The sequence below is a fragment of the Clinocottus analis genome, unplaced genomic scaffold (assembly GCF_023055335.1).
Source record: "Clinocottus analis isolate CAN_PGR_092001 unplaced genomic scaffold, fCliAna1.0.p SCAF_10, whole genome shotgun sequence".
Classification (NCBI taxonomy): Eukaryota; Metazoa; Chordata; class Actinopteri; order Perciformes; family Cottidae; genus Clinocottus; species Clinocottus analis.
The window spans coordinates 9,901,914-9,921,586 of NW_027175821.1; the positions used below are offsets into that span (position 1 = coordinate 9,901,914).

General features: G+C 42.0%; 4 protein-coding genes across 6 annotated transcripts in view; all 4 read left to right on the forward strand.

Annotated features, from left to right (window-relative positions):
* The window catches only part of LOC137791955 (protocadherin gamma-C5-like), a 220,533-nt gene that overhangs the window by 7,446 nt on the left and 193,414 nt on the right, over nt 1-19,673 (forward strand). The window lies entirely within an intron of this gene.
* Nucleotides 124-7,054, forward strand: LOC137793562 (uncharacterized). Its single transcript, XM_068589814.1, has 3 exons — nt 124-2,650; nt 4,319-4,323; nt 4,642-7,054. Exons 1-3 carry the CDS (start codon nt 266-268, stop codon nt 7,052-7,054), a joined length of 4,803 nt encoding a protein of 1,600 aa, XP_068445915.1. The 5' UTR covers nt 124-265.
* Nucleotides 8,136-11,924, forward strand: LOC137793578 (protocadherin beta-15-like). Its single transcript, XM_068589839.1, has 2 exons — nt 8,136-10,672; nt 11,814-11,924. The coding sequence occupies exons 1-2, from the start codon at nt 8,285-8,287 to the stop codon at nt 11,922-11,924; spliced, it is 2,499 nt and encodes an 832-aa protein (XP_068445940.1). The 5' UTR covers nt 8,136-8,284.
* Nucleotides 12,039-18,812, forward strand: LOC137793587 (uncharacterized). Its single transcript, XM_068589852.1, is given in 3 exon segments — nt 12,039-14,417; nt 16,072-16,087; nt 16,327-18,812. Coding segments are annotated over 3 exon segments (4,881 nt in total).

The window sequence follows — 19,673 nt, forward strand, 5'->3', positions numbered from 1 at the left end:
CATAATGAAATGGTCATATTGAATCATAACACTGTGACGATAACATGTAGCTCATGGTGTCGCTGTTGGATTACAGAATATAATCACACACCACTCCACCCAGGAGTACTGAATGGATGTCAGTTGTATTTTTCAGGGAGACATTGTTAAATCGTGGACGTATTTTTCTGAAGACTAGAACGGCGTTTGGGATTATTGACTCTTATATATACATATTCAGCATTTCAATCCATCTAAAAAGCTAAATGCGCCTTATTTTGTCAGGATGGGAGACAAAGGATATTCGTCGCTTCGTCTGGTCTTCTGCATCGCCTCCTTGGTTGTAGCGCTGCACCTCGTTAATGGAGACCTGAGTTATTCTATTCCAGAAGAGATGAAACGTGAGTCTGTTATTGGAAATATCGCCAAAGATCTCGGTCTTGATTTGAGGACTTTATCTTCCCGAAAGGCCCGTGTTGATTTTGAGGGGACTCGTAAGCGTTACTGTGATATTAATCTGAGTACCGGAGATTTGATCACATCGGAGAGAATGGACCGAGAAAGTCTTTGTGGAAAGAAACCTTCTTGTATTGTAAAAGTAGATCTGGTTTTAGAAAATCCTCTGGAGCTTCATCGTGTAAGTCTTCATATTCAGGATGTAAACGACAACTCGCCAAAATTCAGAGAAAATTTGATTGAAATGGAAATAAGCGAGTCAGCTGACAAAGGAAACCGCTTCTCTATCGAGGAGGCCCATGACGCAGATATAGGTCAAAATGCTGTTCAAAGGTACAACCTGCAAAAGAACGATAACTTTATTCTCGCTGTTGACAGCAACAAGGTGGAACTCGTACTGGAGAATACACTTGATCGAGAGAAACAAAAATACATTAATTTGCTTCTCACAGCTTTAGATGGAGGCTCTCCTCAGAGATCAGGTACTGTAGTCATACACGTCACCGTACTGGATGCTAATGATAACGCGCCAGTGTTTAGCCAGGCCGTTTATAAAGCCAGTCTGCCTGAAAACTCTCCTGCAGGTATTATCGTGATTAATGTTAGTGCTACTGACGCAGATGAAGGAGTAAACGGAGATGTGACGTATTACTTTGGTCACGTTTCTGATGACGATATAAATGTTTTTTCCATTGATCCTAAAACTGGAGAAATTAAAGTAACTGGTGTGATTGACTTTGAAGAACGGAGTTCATTTGAAATGAGAGTTCAAGCTAAAGATGGTTTAGGACTAACCTCTTACGCCAAAGTTATAATAGATGTTACTGATGTAAATGACAACGCTCCTGTGATATATCTGAAATCACTGAATAGCCCCATACCTGAGAACGTGTCACCTGGTACACAGGTGGGCATCATCAACGTGCAGGATAGAGACTCTGAGACTAACAGACAGGTCCGCTGCTCCATTCAGCAAAACGTCCCTTTTAAGTTGGTTCCTTCTATTACAAACTATTATTCTCTGGTGACCACAGGACAACTGGACCGTGAACTCGAGTCTGATTACAACATTACAATCACTGCCACTGACGAGGGCTCTCCACCTCTTTCCTCCTCTAAAACTGTCCTGTTGTCTGTAGCAGACATCAACGACAACCCACCTGTGTTTGAGGAGCAGTTCTACAGCGCTTATGTGACTGAAAATAACAAACCTGGCTCCACTTTATGTTCCGTTACTGCTCGAGACCCCGACTGGAGACAAAACGGTACAGTGATTTATTCTCTGTTACCTGGTGAGGTGAACGGTGCCCCGGTGTCCTCCTATCTCTCTGTTAACGGAGACACGGGGGTGATCCACGCTGTGAGGTCGTTTGATTATGAACAGTTCAGGAGTTTTAAAGTGCACGTGATGGCCAGAGACAACGGTTCTCCTCCTCTCAGCAGCAACGTGACCGTCAGTGTGTTCGTATCGGATGTGAATGACAACTCTCCTCAGATACTGTACCCCGCCCCGGAGGGCAACTCCTTCATGACCGAGCTGGTCCCCAAAGCTGCACACGGAGGCTCTCTGGTGTCCAAAGTGATCGCGGTGGACGCGGACTCCGGACAGAACGCCTGGCTGTCCTTTCATATAGTCAAATCCACTGATCCGGGTCTTTTCACTATTGGTCTCCACAGCGGAGAGATCAGGACCCAGCGGGACATTTCTGAGTCTGACAGCATGAAACAGAACCTCATCGTGTCAGTGAAAGATAACGGACAGCCCTCTCTCTCCGCCACGTGCTCCATGTATTTACTTATTTCTGATAACTTGGCTGAGGTGCCAGAACTGAAGGATATTTCTTATGACGAGAAGAACTCCAAGCTGACCTCTTATCTGATCATCGCGCTGGTGTCTGTGTCCACCTTTTTCCTGACCTTCATCATCATCATCCTCGGTGTGAGGTTTTGTCGCAGGAGAAAGCCCAGACTGTTGTTTGATGGAGCAGTTGCCATCCCCAGCGCGTATCTCCCTCCTAATTACGCAGACGTTGACGGCACAGGAACTTTACGCAGCACCTACAATTATGACGCGTACCTGACAACAGGTTCTAGAACCAGTGACTTTAAGTTCGTGAGTTCTTACAACGACAACACACTGCCTGCTGACCAGACTCTGAGGAAAAGTCCATCAGACTTTGCCGATGTATTTGGTGAATCAGATGACTCTCCAGAGGTAGGAATATAAACATTTATTTTGTTCATTTATTGTTCAGCATTACTTTATTTTGTACAACTGCGTTCCCAGATCTTATTTACTGCGTTTTGCCATTTTAAATTTGACCCATCACTGCTCCACATTATTACTATTTCAAGTAACATTACCGTCTTCTATCATCTTCCCTCCACCACCACAACATATGAATGATATAATATTCGATCTGCATTTTGAGCTCGTCCAGATCCACCTCTTGATTATTTTTTTTCTGGCTGAGTTCAGTATTCTCTCTAAATCAAAACAATCGTATTCTGTTTCAGCACTGTTGTTTCACTACACTGACTGTGCTTTTCATTATTCTTCCATATACTAACACCGTTGTGATACATGTACTGTGCATTCCTGTTGGTGATTGGGTTCAATTCTGTACAGCACCAATCCTTTTGTTGTCCTTCTGATATACACCAAGATTACACTTACATGTTAGACCAGTGTTCAATGTATCAGTACAGTCAAAGACATGTTTCATCTTGTATTTTTTGTCTACAAATCATTCTCAAGAGTCTGGATATTGCATGGTGTATTGTTTCTGTAGTTTCATTCTCAAAATGCATATGGTTCGTTTGAAATAATCTGATATAAAAATCCTTCTGAAGAGCCATCAAAACTATTAAAATAACTTAGCTCTAGAACTGTTGCTAGATTGTCCCAACGAAATTGTCTCAACTGTAGACACATGTAAATTGGCCCTGCAGACGTTATGTGCGTGTTTTATTACATTGAACTTTTGTTCTGGCCCGCACATTAACACATTTACCACAGAGTTATTTTAAACATACAGGGAACGACACATATACATTTCAATGAACTAGAATATGATTGATGAATTAACACTATCAATTACAACTGTCCGTAAAATAATATTTATTTGGAATAATGAGACAAGTATTATTGTACACAAACTAATGCGTCACAAACTATAATTAACACAGAAATACACCCGAGAGTAGAGAGACCAAATCCACCAGTTGACAGACAGTATTGATGAGCAAGCCAACATCCAACTATCAATGCATACACATTTTATTCTGAAGGACTGAATTTCTATTGAGAACGAAACCCTTATTTCTTCTCCCATAATGATAATGTTATGTGTACACAGCAGTGGAACGACACGTGTTTGAGCATGCAGCTCTCTATGAACACATTCTATGACAACACAATTAATAATAGTTTCATTTTTGTATTGAGCTCACTCTTAAATTCTGAGACCTTTAATGTCCCCCATGTTTGTGTTAGTGTGTGTGTGTGTGTGTGTGTGTGTGTGTGTGTGTGTGTGTGTGTATGTGTGCGTGTGCGCGTGTGTGTACTGTATATCATTTCAGCACTCACTCTGCAATTTTGTCCTTTTACAGCACGCTAGATCACTGTTTATGTTTATCTCTACAATACTTTTGTGCATTCACTTTCTCGGTGTTACCCTCGAACGTTTTACTGGACTGCAGTATACTATTTCTCTTCTTTACCAAGAGTTAAAATGGTGTGGGTCATCCAAAAGACGATTGATTTGCTATTTGTCCAACAACTGTCCGTTTTGTCTAGAAATTATGTGTTTTTTTTATCTCCAGTAAAACTCAAACTATTCGTTGACTTAAGTATCCATTACTTTTTATATTTTTGCTCTAGATTTGGTGCCAATTTATCACGATGGAACAAGACAATACACATTTTCTGTTTAACTTTAACGTGCAGCGATTCAATTGAACTCAGAGTGTCGCTATTCACCAAGCGGAGGAAACACGTCTCCACCCATTGCTCCTGCTTTGTTACTCTGGCTTGATCTTCTTCTTGTCAAATTGTACACTTGGGTGTGCTTTTGTCAGCCATAGGCTTCAAATAGTTTACAAGTGTAACTGTGGTTCTTCTGTGATACTGGATCTCACAGAACATCGCACGGGGATAAATAACACCAATCAACGTCATCGACTGGATTTTCGTTCTTGTCTCAGGATGACACACAATGGATATTCAGCGGCTGGCTTGCTTTGCTGGTTTGCTTTCTTTCTTCAGCTGCTTCACACCGCTAATGGAGACACAAGCTTTTCTATTTCCGAGGAAATGAAACCCGGATCTGTCATAGGAAATATAGCAAAGGACCTCGGATTGAACGTGGGGAAGTTATCTGCTCGAAAGGCCCGCATTGACAGCGATCTGAACCGTGAACGGTATTGTGACATAAATCTTAACACTGGAGATTTGATTGTTGCTGAACGAATTGACAGAGAGGCGCTTTGCGGCGAAAAGGCACCATGTATTCTGAAACTTGAGTTAATCTTAGAGGCACCTCTAGAGTTGCACCGTATTTCAATACAAATAAACGATATCAACGATAATCCGCCTGTTTTCACAAAAGATGAAATCAAGATAGAAATCAATGAATTGGCCGTAAAGGGATCTCGTTTTCGTGTTTTGGAGGCACATGATATAGATATCGGGCAGAACACCGTTCAAAACTATGCATTACAGGCAAACAATTATTTAGCATTGGAAATTCAGTCAAAATCAGATGGGGGTAAATTTGCAGAGCTAGTGTTGAATAATGAATTAGACCGTGAAGAACAGCAAGACATGAGATTATTGCTCACTGCTCTTGATGGAGGCAGTCCTCAAAGAACTGGAACTGCCACCGTGCATGTGACTGTACTGGATGCTAATGATAACCCTCCGGTATTTAGTCAAACAGTGTATAAAGCAAGTCTGCCTGAAAACTCGCCTCTTGATACTTTAGTGGTCACAGTGGCTGCTACAGATGCAGATGAAGGTTTGAATGGTGCGGTAACTTATGAATTAAGTCGTATCTCAGAAACAAGTAGAAGAGCATTTGCTTTGAATCACAAAACAGGAGAACTTAAAGTAATAGGGCCTTTGGATTTCGAAAAAGAGTCAATACATGAAATGCGGGTAGAGGCCAAAGATGGATATGGCCTGACCTCAGATTCCAAAGTGATAATTGAAATCTCTGATGTTAATGACAATCCACCAGAAATCAAATTAAAATCTCTCAATAGCCCCATACCTGAGAACGTGTCACCTGGTACACAGGTGGGCATCATCAACGTGCAGGATAGAGACTCTGAGACTAACAGACAGGTCCGCTGCTCCATTCAGCAAAACGTCCCTTTTAAGTTGGTTCCTTCTATTACAAACTATTATTCTCTGGTGACCACAGGACAACTGGACCGTGAACTAGAGTCTGATTACAACATTACAATCACTGCCACTGACGAGGGCTCTCCACCTCTGTCCTCCTCTAAAACTGTCCAGTTGTCTGTAGCAGACATCAACGACAACCCACCTGTGTTTGAGGAGCAGTCCTACAGCGCTTATGTGACTGAAAATAACAAACCTGGCTCCACTTTATGTTCCGTTACTGCTCGAGACCCCGACTGGAGACAAAACGGTACAGTGATTTATTCTCTGTTACCTGGTGAGGTGAACGGTGCCCCGGTGTCCTCCTATCTCTCTGTTAACGGAGACACGGGGGTGATCCACGCTGTGAGGTCGTTTGATTATGAACAGTTCAGGAGTTTTAAAGTGCACGTGATGGCCAGAGACAACGGTTCTCCTCCTCTCAGCAGCAACGTGACCGTCAGTGTGTTCGTATCGGATGTTAATGACAACTCTCCTCAGATACTGTACCCCGCCCCGGAGGGCAACTCCTTCATGACCGAGCTGGTCCCCAAAGCTGCACACGGAGGCTCTCTGGTGTCCAAAGTGATCGCGGTGGACGCGGACTCCGGACAGAACGCCTGGCTGTCCTTTCATATAGTCAAATCCACTGATCCGGGTCTTTTCACTATTGGTCTCCACAGCGGAGAGATCAGGACCCAGCGGGACATTTCTGAGTCTGACAGCATGAAACAGAACCTCATCGTGTCAGTGAAAGATAACGGACAGCCCTCTCTCTCCGCCACCTGCTCCATGTATTTACTTATTTCTGATAACTTGGCTGAGGTGCCAGAACTGAAGGATATTTCTTATGACGAGAAGAACTCCAAGCTGACCTCTTATCTGATCATCGCGCTGGTGTCTGTGTCCACCTTTTTCCTGACCTTCATCATCATCATCCTCGGTGTGAGGTTCTGTCGCAGGAGAAAGCCCAGACTGTTGTTTGATGGAGCAGTTGCCATCCCCAGCGCGTATCTCCCTCCTAATTACGCAGACGTTGACGGCACAGGAACTTTACGCAGCACCTACAATTATGACGCGTACCTGACAACAGGTTCTCGAACCAGTGACTTTAAGTTCGTGAGTTCTTACAACGACAACACACTGCCTGCTGACCAGACTCTGAGGAAAAGCCCGACAGACTTTCTTGAAGCATTTGTCGATTCTGATAATTCTCCAGAGGTAAGAATATGACAGTCTTTTTATTGGTTTGATAGTTGTATTTGTGGAAGTCTCTGCACAGACCTGCAATAACGAAATGTAAATTTTTCCATGGAAAAACTTTCGCTATTGAGTCACTGTGCTACGACTCATTTGCTGTTATTGACAATTGCCCTTTTAGTGACATTGTTAAAAGTGAGCAAATCTGCTTTCTTTTGAGTTTGCTTAACATAAGACAAAAGCGCCGCTTTTCTCCTCTGGCAATCAGTAAAATTGAGCTTCGTCAAACAGATTCATTCCAGCAACTGCACTTGATACCATGGCACCGTGGTACCATGTTTAACTAAAACGTTAACCAACATCAGCATTAATGTTCTTAGAAGCCGTGTTCTGCCATTGGACCAGTAACGCATAGTCGGTCTGTTATGCATGCATTTCTTTTTTTTTTTAGCATTATCCCTAATCAAGGATTTTTTTCTTTTTTAAATATATTTTTTCTTCCGTTTTAACAGCAGACTTGTGATCTTGATTTAGATGAAGCAGCTCTGTCCTTGGTGCTGAAAACATGGAAGCGCAATGCAGTTCGAATACTTGTCTCTGCACGATCTTTAGGTCATGAGTTTATATTTAAGACACCCGACATGAAAATGTAAACAAACAATATTATTTTGGAACTTAATCTTTGAATTTCACGCTCATTTATTTTCAATGGAATCTTTATATCTGTCTCAATCAATGCAACGTACATGAAGCTTTGTCTTGTACATTACAATAACTGAATAAATTAAACTCGGACTCCACAATTTAATCCCATCATATAAACACACACACACACACACACACACACACACACACACACACACACACACACACACACACACACACACGCACGGTCTAATCTGCTAAAGTGTCACATCTTTCAATGCTCAGGGATAGATATCTCAACATCTCAACATCTCGCCATCAAACATTCACCAAGATTCCATGTCATTTCATCACATGCTCTTTCTCAAACGAACACGATGTGTCGCTATCGACCAGTTAACTAGGGAACGTTGCAATGCTGTGTAGAACGTCTCCACCCATTGTTTCTCAGCTTTGTATTTCCAGTTATGTTGCGGCAGTCGAGCGAGCTTCGTGATCGTGTTGCTGATTTCTGTTATTTAATGTGGCTGATTTTGTCCACCTCAAACGTATTAGCGAGTTGAACTGAAGACCTTCACATATTTTATTTTTTCCGGCGGATATTTGTCCTTTTTAATTATGGAAACCAAAGGATTTTCAAAGCTTGGCCTGGTTACTCGCTTTGTCGTCTGTCTACTTGCGTTGCAAACCGTACTTGCCGAGGTGAGCTTTTCTATCCCAGAAGAGGTGAAACCAGGAACTGTCATTGGAAATATAGCTAAAGATATTGGTCTGGATGTAGCTACCCTGTCAACTCGCAAGGCCCGCATTGATTCTGAAAGCAATAACGAACGATATTGTGTTATCAGTTTGAAAACCGGGGAATTGAGTGTCGCTGAGCGGCTTGACAGAGAGAGTCTTTGTGGCACTAAACCATCTTGCATTTTAGTCCTGGACCTTGTACTGGAGACTCCGTTGGAATTGCATCGTATAAATCTCCACGTCCAAGACATAAATGACAACTCCCCGCAATTCAGAAGAGATTTAATTAGGATGGAAATTAGGGAGTCCGTTGAAAAAGGGACTCGTTTCTTAATGGAGGAAGCACATGACGCAGATATTGGTCAGAATTCTGTTCAGAGGTACAGCCTACACAGTAATGCTCATTTTATTTTATTGGTCGATGTGAACAAAGTTGAACTTGTACTAGATAATAAACTTGATAGAGAGACAACACAAGAGATTGATTTGCTTTTAATAGCTATTGATGGAGGCTCGCCTCAGAGATCAGGTACTGTTATGATACATGTCACTGTACTGGATGCTAATGACAATGTACCGGTGTTCAGTCAAGCCGTTTATAAAGCCAGTATGTCTGAAAACTCTCCTCTTGACACTGTAGTGGTTAGAGTAAGTGCTACGGATGCAGATGATGGGGTGAATGGAGAAGTAACATATGATCTTGGTTATGTTTCAGTCTCAGATGAAAACCAGTTTGCTATTGACAGTAAAACTGGGGAAATACGAGTAATTGGCTCCACAGACTATGAGAAGAAAAATTCATTTGAACTGCGAGTCATGGCAAAAGACGGACTCGGATTAAGTTCTTACGCCAAAGTTTTCATAGAACTATCTGATGAAAATGATAACGCTCCTGTGATATATCTGAAATCACTGAATAGCCCCATACCCGAGAACGTGTCACCTGGTACACAGGTGGGCATCATCAACGTGCAGGATAGAGACTCTGAGACTAACAGACAGGTCCGCTGCTCCATTCAGCAAAACGTCCCTTTTAAGTTGGTTCCTTCTATTAAAAACTATTATTCTCTGGTGACCACAGGACAACTGGACCGTGAACTAGAGTCTGATTACAACATTACAATCACTGCCACTGACGAGGGCTCTCCACCTCTGTCCTCCTCTAAAACGGTCCAGTTGTCTGTAGCAGACATCAACGACAACCCACCTGTGTTTGAGGAGCAGTCCTACAGCGCTTATGTGACTGAAAATAACAAACCTGGCTCCACTTTATGTTCCGTTACTGCTCGAGACCCCGACTGGAGACAAAACGGTACAGTGATTTATTCTCTGTTACCTGGTGAGGTGAACGGTGCCCCGGTGTCCTCCTATCTCTCTGTTAACGGAGACACGGGGGTGATCCACGCTGTGAGGTCGTTTGATTATGAACAGTTCAGGAGTTTTAAAGTGCACGTGATGGCCAGAGACAACGGTTCTCCTCCTCTCAGCAGCAACGTGACCGTCAGCGTGTTCGTATCGGATGTGAATGACAACTCTCCTCAGATACTGTACCCCGCCCCGGAGGGCAACTCCTTCATGACCGAGCTGGTCCCCAAAGCTGCACACGGAGGCTCTCTGGTGTCCAAAGTGATCGCGGTGGACGCGGACTCCGGACAGAACGCCTGGCTGTCCTTTCATATAGTCAAATCCACTGATCCGGGTCTTTTCACTATTGGTCTCCACAGCGGAGAGATCAGGACCCAGCGGGACATTTCTGAGTCTGACAGCATGAAACAGAACCTCATCGTGTCAGTGAAAGATAACGGACAGCCCTCTCTCTCCGCCACCTGCTCCATGTATTTACTTATTTCTGATAACTTGGCTGAGGTGCCAGAACTGAAGGATATTTCTTATGACGAGAAGAACTCCAAGCTGACCTCTTATCTGATCATCGCGCTGGTGTCTGTGTCCACCTTTTTTCTGACCTTCATCATCATCATCCTCGGTGTGAGGTTTTGTCGCAGGAGAAAGCCCAGACTGTTGTTTGATGGAGCAGTTGCCATCCCCAGCGCGTATCTCCCTCCTAATTACGCAGACGTTGACGGCACAGGAACTTTACGCAGCACCTACAATTATGACGCGTACCTGACAACAGGTTCTAGAACCAGTGACTTTAAGTTCGTGAGTTCTTACAACGACAACACACTGCCTGCTGACCAGACTCTGAGGAAAAGTCCATCAGACTTTGCTGATGCGTTTGGTGACTGTGATGATTCTCCTCCAGAGGTAAGAGCATCACACATTTTTTCCATTATTTTATTAAAAAAAAAAGGCTTCTTAAATCGTCAGTTGTGTGACTGGTGGGAATACTGATACCATCACTTTAAAAAAAATCTAATCTCAGAAATGTGGGACGGGGTGTTGTGTTACAATTTTGTCCATATGGTTTCATTAAGACTCATGATGGATTATTTCCCACACTGCCAATTTAAATCAGTGATATTTATCTTAAGCATCTTGTGCTTTCTGTATAGTAGTTGTCCCTTTATTTTGTCTTTGGCAATATCGCTGTAATGGTTACTTTTTTGTTACTTTGATTACCTTGATACAGTCATCTCTTTGCCACTTACTTAATATTTCTAGAATGGTTAATTAATGCAACCATGAAGGAATCAGAGATTAGTCAAATGACTTTACGTTTGAAAAGCTTTTGGTTTCTAAGCTGGTCTTGCTTTCATTGGTCATTGTTGTTGTAGCTATTTATAGGATTCACCCTTTGTTTTCAAATAAAATAAGAGACACTGTACAAATCATAGTATGGCCTCATTAGCATTCCCCTTCATCACATACTTTGTGTATCTTCGTCCTTTTTTTCCCGTACATGTTTTTTTTATATTTGAGGAGTCTTTGCTTGCATCTGCATACTTAAGAAAAAGTTTTTGAAAGCACCATCAATATTTACTTTCCTTAATTCATATGACTCTAATTAACAAATTGGTTTTTGAATTATTATTATTATTTTTTAATCCAACATAGATTGCATCTTGCAGTAAAAGGTATCTCACGGTCGAAGTTGTTGATTTTGTAAAACTGACTAGCTTTTACAAGAGTTTAAATGTTTTGAACAAAGCAAATGAGAATCATACAGTTCAATCTTATTTTTCGTCGTTAAAAACTTACATTTTGTCTCGTTGTTTATCTCTTCACTGAAAAGCAAAACGTTATATTTGAATTTAAGACAAGAACATGACCAGTTTATTTTTCCATACCCAAGAAACAATGAGGTTTATTTTGTTATATTAGACGTGCTCTTTCCACTTACTTCTCCTTAACATGTATAGCATTTCAATATAGTACCTCTCTTAAAAATATATGTTCTCTTTATGGGCGGTTTTCATAATTGTGCAAACTTGCCGCGAATTCTAAGATGTACTTTCTAGAGGAGACTCACGAGGTCGCTATCCACCAGGTGAATAGATTGTGTCGATATCAACCCACCGTCGTCCACGCACAATGTGACTGGATGTGCTGCAGTTGATCGTCTCGTGAAGAAGAGACTTGGTCTTTGATTGGGTTGATTTTGGTTTAATTCATTTTTTTTTGTCTATACGTCCCTGGACACTGACAAGGGAACATTTACTCCTCCGTCATCATGAAGACCACCGGAATCGTATTGCAAAGCTTTGCCTTTGCTTTATTGCTGTTTTCTTCGCATTTTGCAAATGGAGATGTAAGCTACTCTTTTCCGGAGGAGATGAGACGCGGATCCGTGATCGGTAACATCGCCAAAGACTTGGGTCTTGAAAAAAGCAGTCTATCCGCTCGGAAAGCCCGCATTGATACCGATGGGAACGACAAACGTTATTGTGACCTAAACCTCAGTAACGGGGATCTGACGACTGTTCAACGGATTGACAGAGAGAGCCTTTGTGGAGACAAAGCGTCATGCGTTTTAAAACAAGAACTCATGTTAGAGAATCCATTAGAATTGCATCGAATTAGTCTGCATGTCCAGGACATAAATGATAACACTCCTCAATTTAATACAGATTTGATCCAAATAGATATAAGTGAATCTGCGGCAAAAGGTGCTCGTTTCCCAATAGAAGAAGCACATGATGCAGATATAGGCAAATATTCAGTTCAGACGTACAACCTCCAAAGCAACGACAATTTTATTCTGGGCGTTGTTAGTAATTCTGTGGAACTAGTCCTTAACAAGGAGCTAGACCGCGAAACATTACAAGAAATCAATCTCGTTCTGACAGCTCTGGATGGAGGCTCTCCTCAGAAATCAGGTACTGTAATCATACACGTCACTGTACTAGATGCTAATGACAATGTACCGGTGTTTAGCCAGGCCGTTTATAAAGCCAGTCTGCCTGAAAACTCCCCAATAGGTACGGTCGTGCTGACAGTGAGTGCGAGTGATGCAGACGAGGGACTAAATGGAGACGTTATATTTGATTTTGGACACATTTCAGAAGATATAAAGTCAATGTTTGCAATAGATCATAAGACAGGTGATTTAAAATTGACGACCACAGTTGATTTTGAAACCGCATCATCGTTTGAACTGCGCATCACAGCAAAAGATGGTTTGGGTTTAACCTCATATGCCAAAGTAATCATTGACGTTACGGATGTAAATGACAACGCTCCAGTGATATATCTGAAATCACTGAATAGCCCCATACCTGAGAACGTGTCACCTGGTACACAGGTGGGCATCATCAACGTGCAGGATAGAGACTCTGAGACTAACAGACAGGTCCGCTGCTCCATTCAGCAAAACGTCCCTTTTAAGTTGGTTCCTTCTATTAAAAACTATTATTCTCTGGTGACCACAGGACAACTGGACCGTGAACTAGAGTCTGATTACAACATTACAATCACTGCCACTGACGAGGGCTCTCCACCTCTGTCCTCCTCTAAAACTGTCCAGTTGTCTGTAGCAGACATCAACGACAACCCACCTGTGTTTGAGGAGCAGTCCTACAGCGCTTATGTGACTGAAAATAACAAACCTGGCTCCACTTTATGTTCCGTCACTGCTCGAGACCCCGACTGGAGACAAAACGGTACAGTGATTTATTCTCTGTTACCTGGTGAGGTGAACGGTGCCCCGGTGTCCTCCTATCTCTCTGTTAACGGAGACACGGGGGTGATCCACGCTGTGAGGTCGTTTGATTATGAACAGTTCAGGAGTTTTAAAGTGCACGTGATGGCCAGAGACAACGGTTCTCCTCCTCTCAGCAGCAACGTGACCGTCAGTGTGTTCGTATCGGATGTGAATGACAACTCTCCTCAGATACTGTACCCCGCCCCGGAGGGCAACTCCTTCATGACCGAGCTGGTCCCCAAAGCTGCACACGGAGGCTCTCTGGTGTCCAAAGTGATCGCGGTGGACGCGGACTCCGGACAGAACGCCTGGCTGTCCTTTCATATAGTCAAATCCACTGATCCGGGTCTTTTCACTATTGGTCTCCACAGCGGAGAGATCAGGACCCAGCGGGACATTTCTGAGTCTGACAGCATGAAACAGAACCTCATCGTGTCAGTGAAAGATAACGGACAGCCCTCTCTCTCCGCCACCTGCTCCATGTATTTACTTATTTCTGATAACTTGGCTGAGGTGCCAGAACTGAAGGATATTTCTTATGACGAGAAGAACTCCAAGCTGACCTCTTATCTGATCATCGCGCTGGTGTCTGTGTCCACCTTTTTCCTGACCTTCATCATCATCATCCTCGGTGTGAGGTTCTGTCGCAGGAGAAAGCCCAGACTGTTGTTTGATGGAGCAGTTGCCATCCCCAGCGCGTATCTCCCTCCTAATTACGCAGACGTTGACGGCACAGGAACTTTACGCAGCACCTACAATTATGACGCGTACCTGACGACAGGTTCTAGAACCAGTGACTTTAAGTTCGTGAGTTCTTACAACGACAACACACTGCCTGCTGACCAGACTCTGAGGAAAAGCCCATCAGACTTTGCTGAGGTGTTTGGGGATTGTGATGATTCTCCTGAGGTAGGAACTGCTGTAAAATATTGTTTGATGTATTTTTAATTCAAATAATAACTTCTTACAGTTGTAGTTTGGATTTGCCTGCCTTTGTCTTCAGATACTGTTTTGAGTTAATAACGCCAGCCATTGCAAATGAAGTTAACAAGTTACTCTACTCTTCAACTAGCCTTTCTCCGGTCGTTTTTACTTAAATTGAAGCTGATAGTTTATCAATAGTTCAGAAGTTAGTATAGTTGCCTCATTTCAACATGCGTTGTCATTCAAGTAGATGGTATTTAATATTTAATTTAACATTCTATCAACTCTCCCTCAAAACTGCAATGCATCCCTTGTTGTGTCTTTTGAATGGAGCTGGGGTTTTTACATTTCTCTGTCCCTGGTGCTGAACCTCATTATTGCACTTGTGATGGAACTCTGTCTTGTATTTTCTTCAGCTTTTAAATATGTTTTATTACAGTTTTACTTACGGATGGTTACATCGGACACAGCTGTCCCATTTTGTATTTAACATCTTGATTACGTTTAAAATAAGAAAAACACAATAAAAATAACATTAGGGGTCTGAGAGGAAATATTTACCGTCATAGTTTTCATATTCGATGTTTGGAAGTAAACACCATACCACTTATTTATATTTGCTGCTATAAACTTTTATCTTTTACATTGTTTTCCACCAGTGTAACATAACATGCCATGGCTATGCTTTTCCTTATGGTTGGCACTTTTGTCTATAATATAATGCAGTTTTTGAAATAAATGTATTTACTAATGCGATAGACAGCCATGTGGAGGGAGATTTGTTTCCAAGCGAATTTGTAGTCTAACATTCGTATATGATCTGTGATTGCGCATCTTTTAACAAAACAATGCTGTCTTACTATTATCACCATGAGGTGGATTAGTGTAGGAGGAGACATAATCATGTTTGCACATGAGGCAAAGAACAAGCATCTCACTTAACTTAAATATATACAATCACGATGCTTTTTATTACCTCATTATGCGATGCTATTCAAAAATTAAGGCCAGACTATAACTTGCAATGAGTGTTATATTTCATGTATACTCACGGGGCGCTCGATTGGTCGCTGTCCATGGTTCCTAACAGAACAACTAATCCACAAATTCAGACCTTTTGAAATCAAACGGATCTTTTGAAAGATTCTATAAAATATGTAATGTAACATTTAGTGATTTTGCTCGCTTATTACTCCAAAATATTTTTTTAATTTATTCTTTTTTTTTTTTTTTTTACCCCAAAGCATTGATAGAAATCTTGAAAAAAATAAATATGAGATGTACACAGACTAAATTATTACACATAGCACTATTTTGGATTAGAATAGAGCACACTTGCAATGCAATCGAATGCAACAATCTTGAATATTATTATATTCTGCTCCAATCATTTTTACTTATGTTCAATAATGTTCTCGTCACGGCTGGGTTTTAAAGGGAATTGTTCAAGTGCATGATCATTTCAGGTTTGTCTTAATGTTTCAGCTCGTTCACATGGAAAGGAAATGGACGTAATTGTTGAAACACTTACTAATATACAAGCCAGTTTAGTTTCATTATAAAACAACATGTTTCTATTTTAGTTGTCCTTTAGTTTTCGTTCCCTCATGAATAATTTTGCTGTACATGAAAACCTCAGAATCTGGCACTTCATGGTACTTGTTTGTTCATCAGACTTAAGGTGTTTCAGATGAATTTAGTTACATTTGTTTTAATAACAACATGCATGGTGGCTATCTTGTGTAATCGTTCGAAGATGCTGAGAGTGTCGCTGTCTACCAGTCAAAAAGGGAAAGTTTTCATATGAAATCGTCTCCACCCACAGTGTTCTTGCTCATTGTTTGCCATGACACTTGGATCATTCACATATGTCCATTTCGTGTGTGTTTGTGAGGACTAAAAATCACGTCTTTGTGGTTGTTGATTCATTTTGATTGCTGAAGGATGGAATACAACGGATTTCAAGTGAACCTTTTCTGTGCCTCACTTCTTTTGCTATTCGGATTACAGCTGGCTCACGGCGATGTGAGCTATTCTTTTCCGGAGGAAATGAAACGCGGTTCAGTGATTGGAAACATAGCCAAGGATCTTGGGCTTCATGTAAGCAGACTTCCACCTCGGAAGGCTCGAATTGTCCTCGAAGGGAACCGTAAACGTTATTTTGAGATTAACCTCGTTACCGGAGAACTAGTCGTAGCTGATCGAATTGACCGAGAGGAGCTCTGTGCAGCCAAGATTTCATGCATTTTGAAATGTGAATTGGTACTCGAGGACCCACTCGAATCACATCGGATATCTGTGCAAATCCAGGATGTAAATGACAACCCACCAGTCTTCGTTAAGGATGCTGTTAAATTGGAAATAGGGGAATCTGCTCCCAAAGGCTCCCGCTATAGAATAAATGCAGCACGCGATGCAGACATCGGACAAAACGCTGTACAAAACTACATTTTACAGAAAAATAATCATTTTGCCCTCAACGTACTTACTAATTCTGTTGGCACAAAATACAGTGAGATCATTTTGGATAGAGACTTAGATCGTGAAGAAGAGCAAGAGGTGATCTTATTGCTGACAGCCGTCGATGGTGGTAACCCACAAAGATCAGGTACCGCTGTCATCCAAATCACTGTGCTGGATGCTAATGATAACGCCCCAGTGTTCAGCCAGGCTGTTTACGAGGCGACTCTACCTGAAAACTCTCCTGTAGATACCGTGGTAGTGGCAGTGAGTGCTAGTGATGCAGATGAAGGCGTGAATGGTAAAGTAACATATGATTTCAGTGGAATAAGTGAAAGAGCTAAAGACATATTTTCATTGAATGAACATACTGGAGAAATTACAGTAGCAAAACATGTTGACTATGAAGAGGAAACTAAATTTGAAATGCTTATTGAGGGAAAGGATGGTTATGGCCTTTCTTCAGAGACAAAGGTAGTAATAGATGTCACTGATGTGAATGATAATGCCCCAGTGATACATATTAATTCATTAGCAAACCCCGTACCTGAGAACGTGTCACCTGGTACAGAGGTGGGAATACTATATGTGCAAGATGCAGATTCGGGGAATAACAAACAGGTCCACTGCTCCATTCAGCAAAACGTCCCTTTTAAGTTAGTTCCTTCTATTAAAAACTATTATTCTCTGGTGACCACAGGACAACTGGACCGTGAACTAGAGTCTGATTACAACATTACAATCACTGCCACTGACGAGGGCTCTCCACCTCTGTCCTCCTCTAAAACTGTCCAGTTGTCTGTAGCAGACATCAACGACAACCCACCTGTGTTTGAGGAGCAGTCCTACAGCGCTTATGTGACTGAAAATAACAAACCTGGCTCCACTTTATGTTCCGTCACTGCTCGAGACCCCGACTGGAGACAAAACGGTACAGTGATTTATTCTCTGTTACCTGGTGAGGTGAACGGTGCCCCGGTGTCCTCCTATCTCTCTGTTAACGGAGACACGGGGGTGATCCACGCTGTGAGGTCGTTTGATTATGAACAGTTCAGGAGTTTTAAAGTGCACGTGATGGCCAGAGACAACGGTTCTCCTCCGCTCAGCAGCAACGTGACTGTCAGTGTGTTCGTATCGGATGTGAATGACAACTCTCCTCAGATACTGTACCCCGCCCCGGAGGGCAACTCCTTCATGACCGAGCTGGTCCCCAAAGCTGCGCACGGAGGCTCTCTGGTGTCCAAAGTGATCGCGGTGGACGCGGACTCCGGACAGAACGCCTGGCTGTCCTTTCATATAGTCAAATCCACTGATCCGGGTCTTTTCACTATTGGTCTCCACAGCGGAGAGATCAGGACCCAGCGGGACATTTCTGAGTCTGACAGCATGAAACAGAACCTCATCGTGTCAGTGAAAGATAACGGACAGCCCTCTCTCTCCGCCACCTGCTCCATGTATTTACTTATTTCTGATAACTTGGCTGAGGTGCCAGAACTGAAGGATATTTCTTATGACGAGAAGAACTCCAAGCTGACCTCTTATCTGATCATCGCGCTGGTGTCTGTGTCCACCTTTTTCCTGACCTTCATCATCATCATCCTCGGTGTGAGGTTCTGTCGCAGGAGAAAGCCCAGACTGTTGTTTGATGGAGCAGTTGCCATCCCCAGCGCGTATCTCCCTCCTAATTACGCAGACGTTGACGGCACAGGAACTTTACGCAGCACCTACAATTATGACGCGTACCTGACAACAGGTTCTAGAACCAGTGACTTTAAGTTCGTGAGTTCTTACAACGACAACACACTGCCTGCTGACCAGACTCTGAGGAAAAGTCCATCAGACTTTGCTGAAGCGTTCGGGGATTGTGACGATTCTCCTGAGGTAGGAATTGCTGTCAAATATCGTTTGATGTATTTCTAAGACTTTGCCGAAGTATTTGGTCATTCAGAGGAGTCCCTTGAGGTAGGACCCAACATATTTTAGTTTGCTTATTCATGATTCTACCTTTTTTTCATATAACCTTCCAATTACAGCGTGTTTTTTCTGCTCTTTTGGTTCCAACGTGGTCCTATAACACTACCATTCCCTATTTCTCTATTAAATGTTTTCACATGGAATCAAAGTTATATTTGTTTTAATTCAAGTTGGTTTAAAAACCTTTGGGGCTGTCCACATGCCTGCTGGAGGTATGTGTTTCATTATTTACTTTTCTTGGCCGAATCTTTATAATCCTGGTTTTAGTGTTGAAGGAGTAGTTTCTCTAATGGATCATCACAACATACTGTCATCGGGCAACTATTCGGTTTATTTTATCATTTAAAAAACACACATTATTTGCGCCACTTAAATTGTTTTTGCCAATTATTTATGAATTACGAGATGTAGCATACTCTTAAACAATATTCAGATATAACTGCAAGTAAGAACAAAGTATTGCAGGTGTATTATATGTGTAAAGCTGTTTTTTGCTTCACATATGTCATTGTATTTAATTATGTGTATCTTAAAATGTGCCATATTTGTCTAAATTAGTGCCTTTGTAAACATGCAGTTTAAACTGGAAACAGACAATTTATTAAATGTGTATATGTAGTGGACCTGCGGTGCTCAATACATCAACATATTTATTATAATGATATTGTTTTTATAAATAGTGTGTCTTACAAGTTGAACTTCAACCGGTGTATTGGACAGTATGTGGAAACAATATTAATGCACATAGGACAGTACTACACAAACAGCGAGTTTGATTAGTCCAATCCAACTCAAAGCTGTTACGTT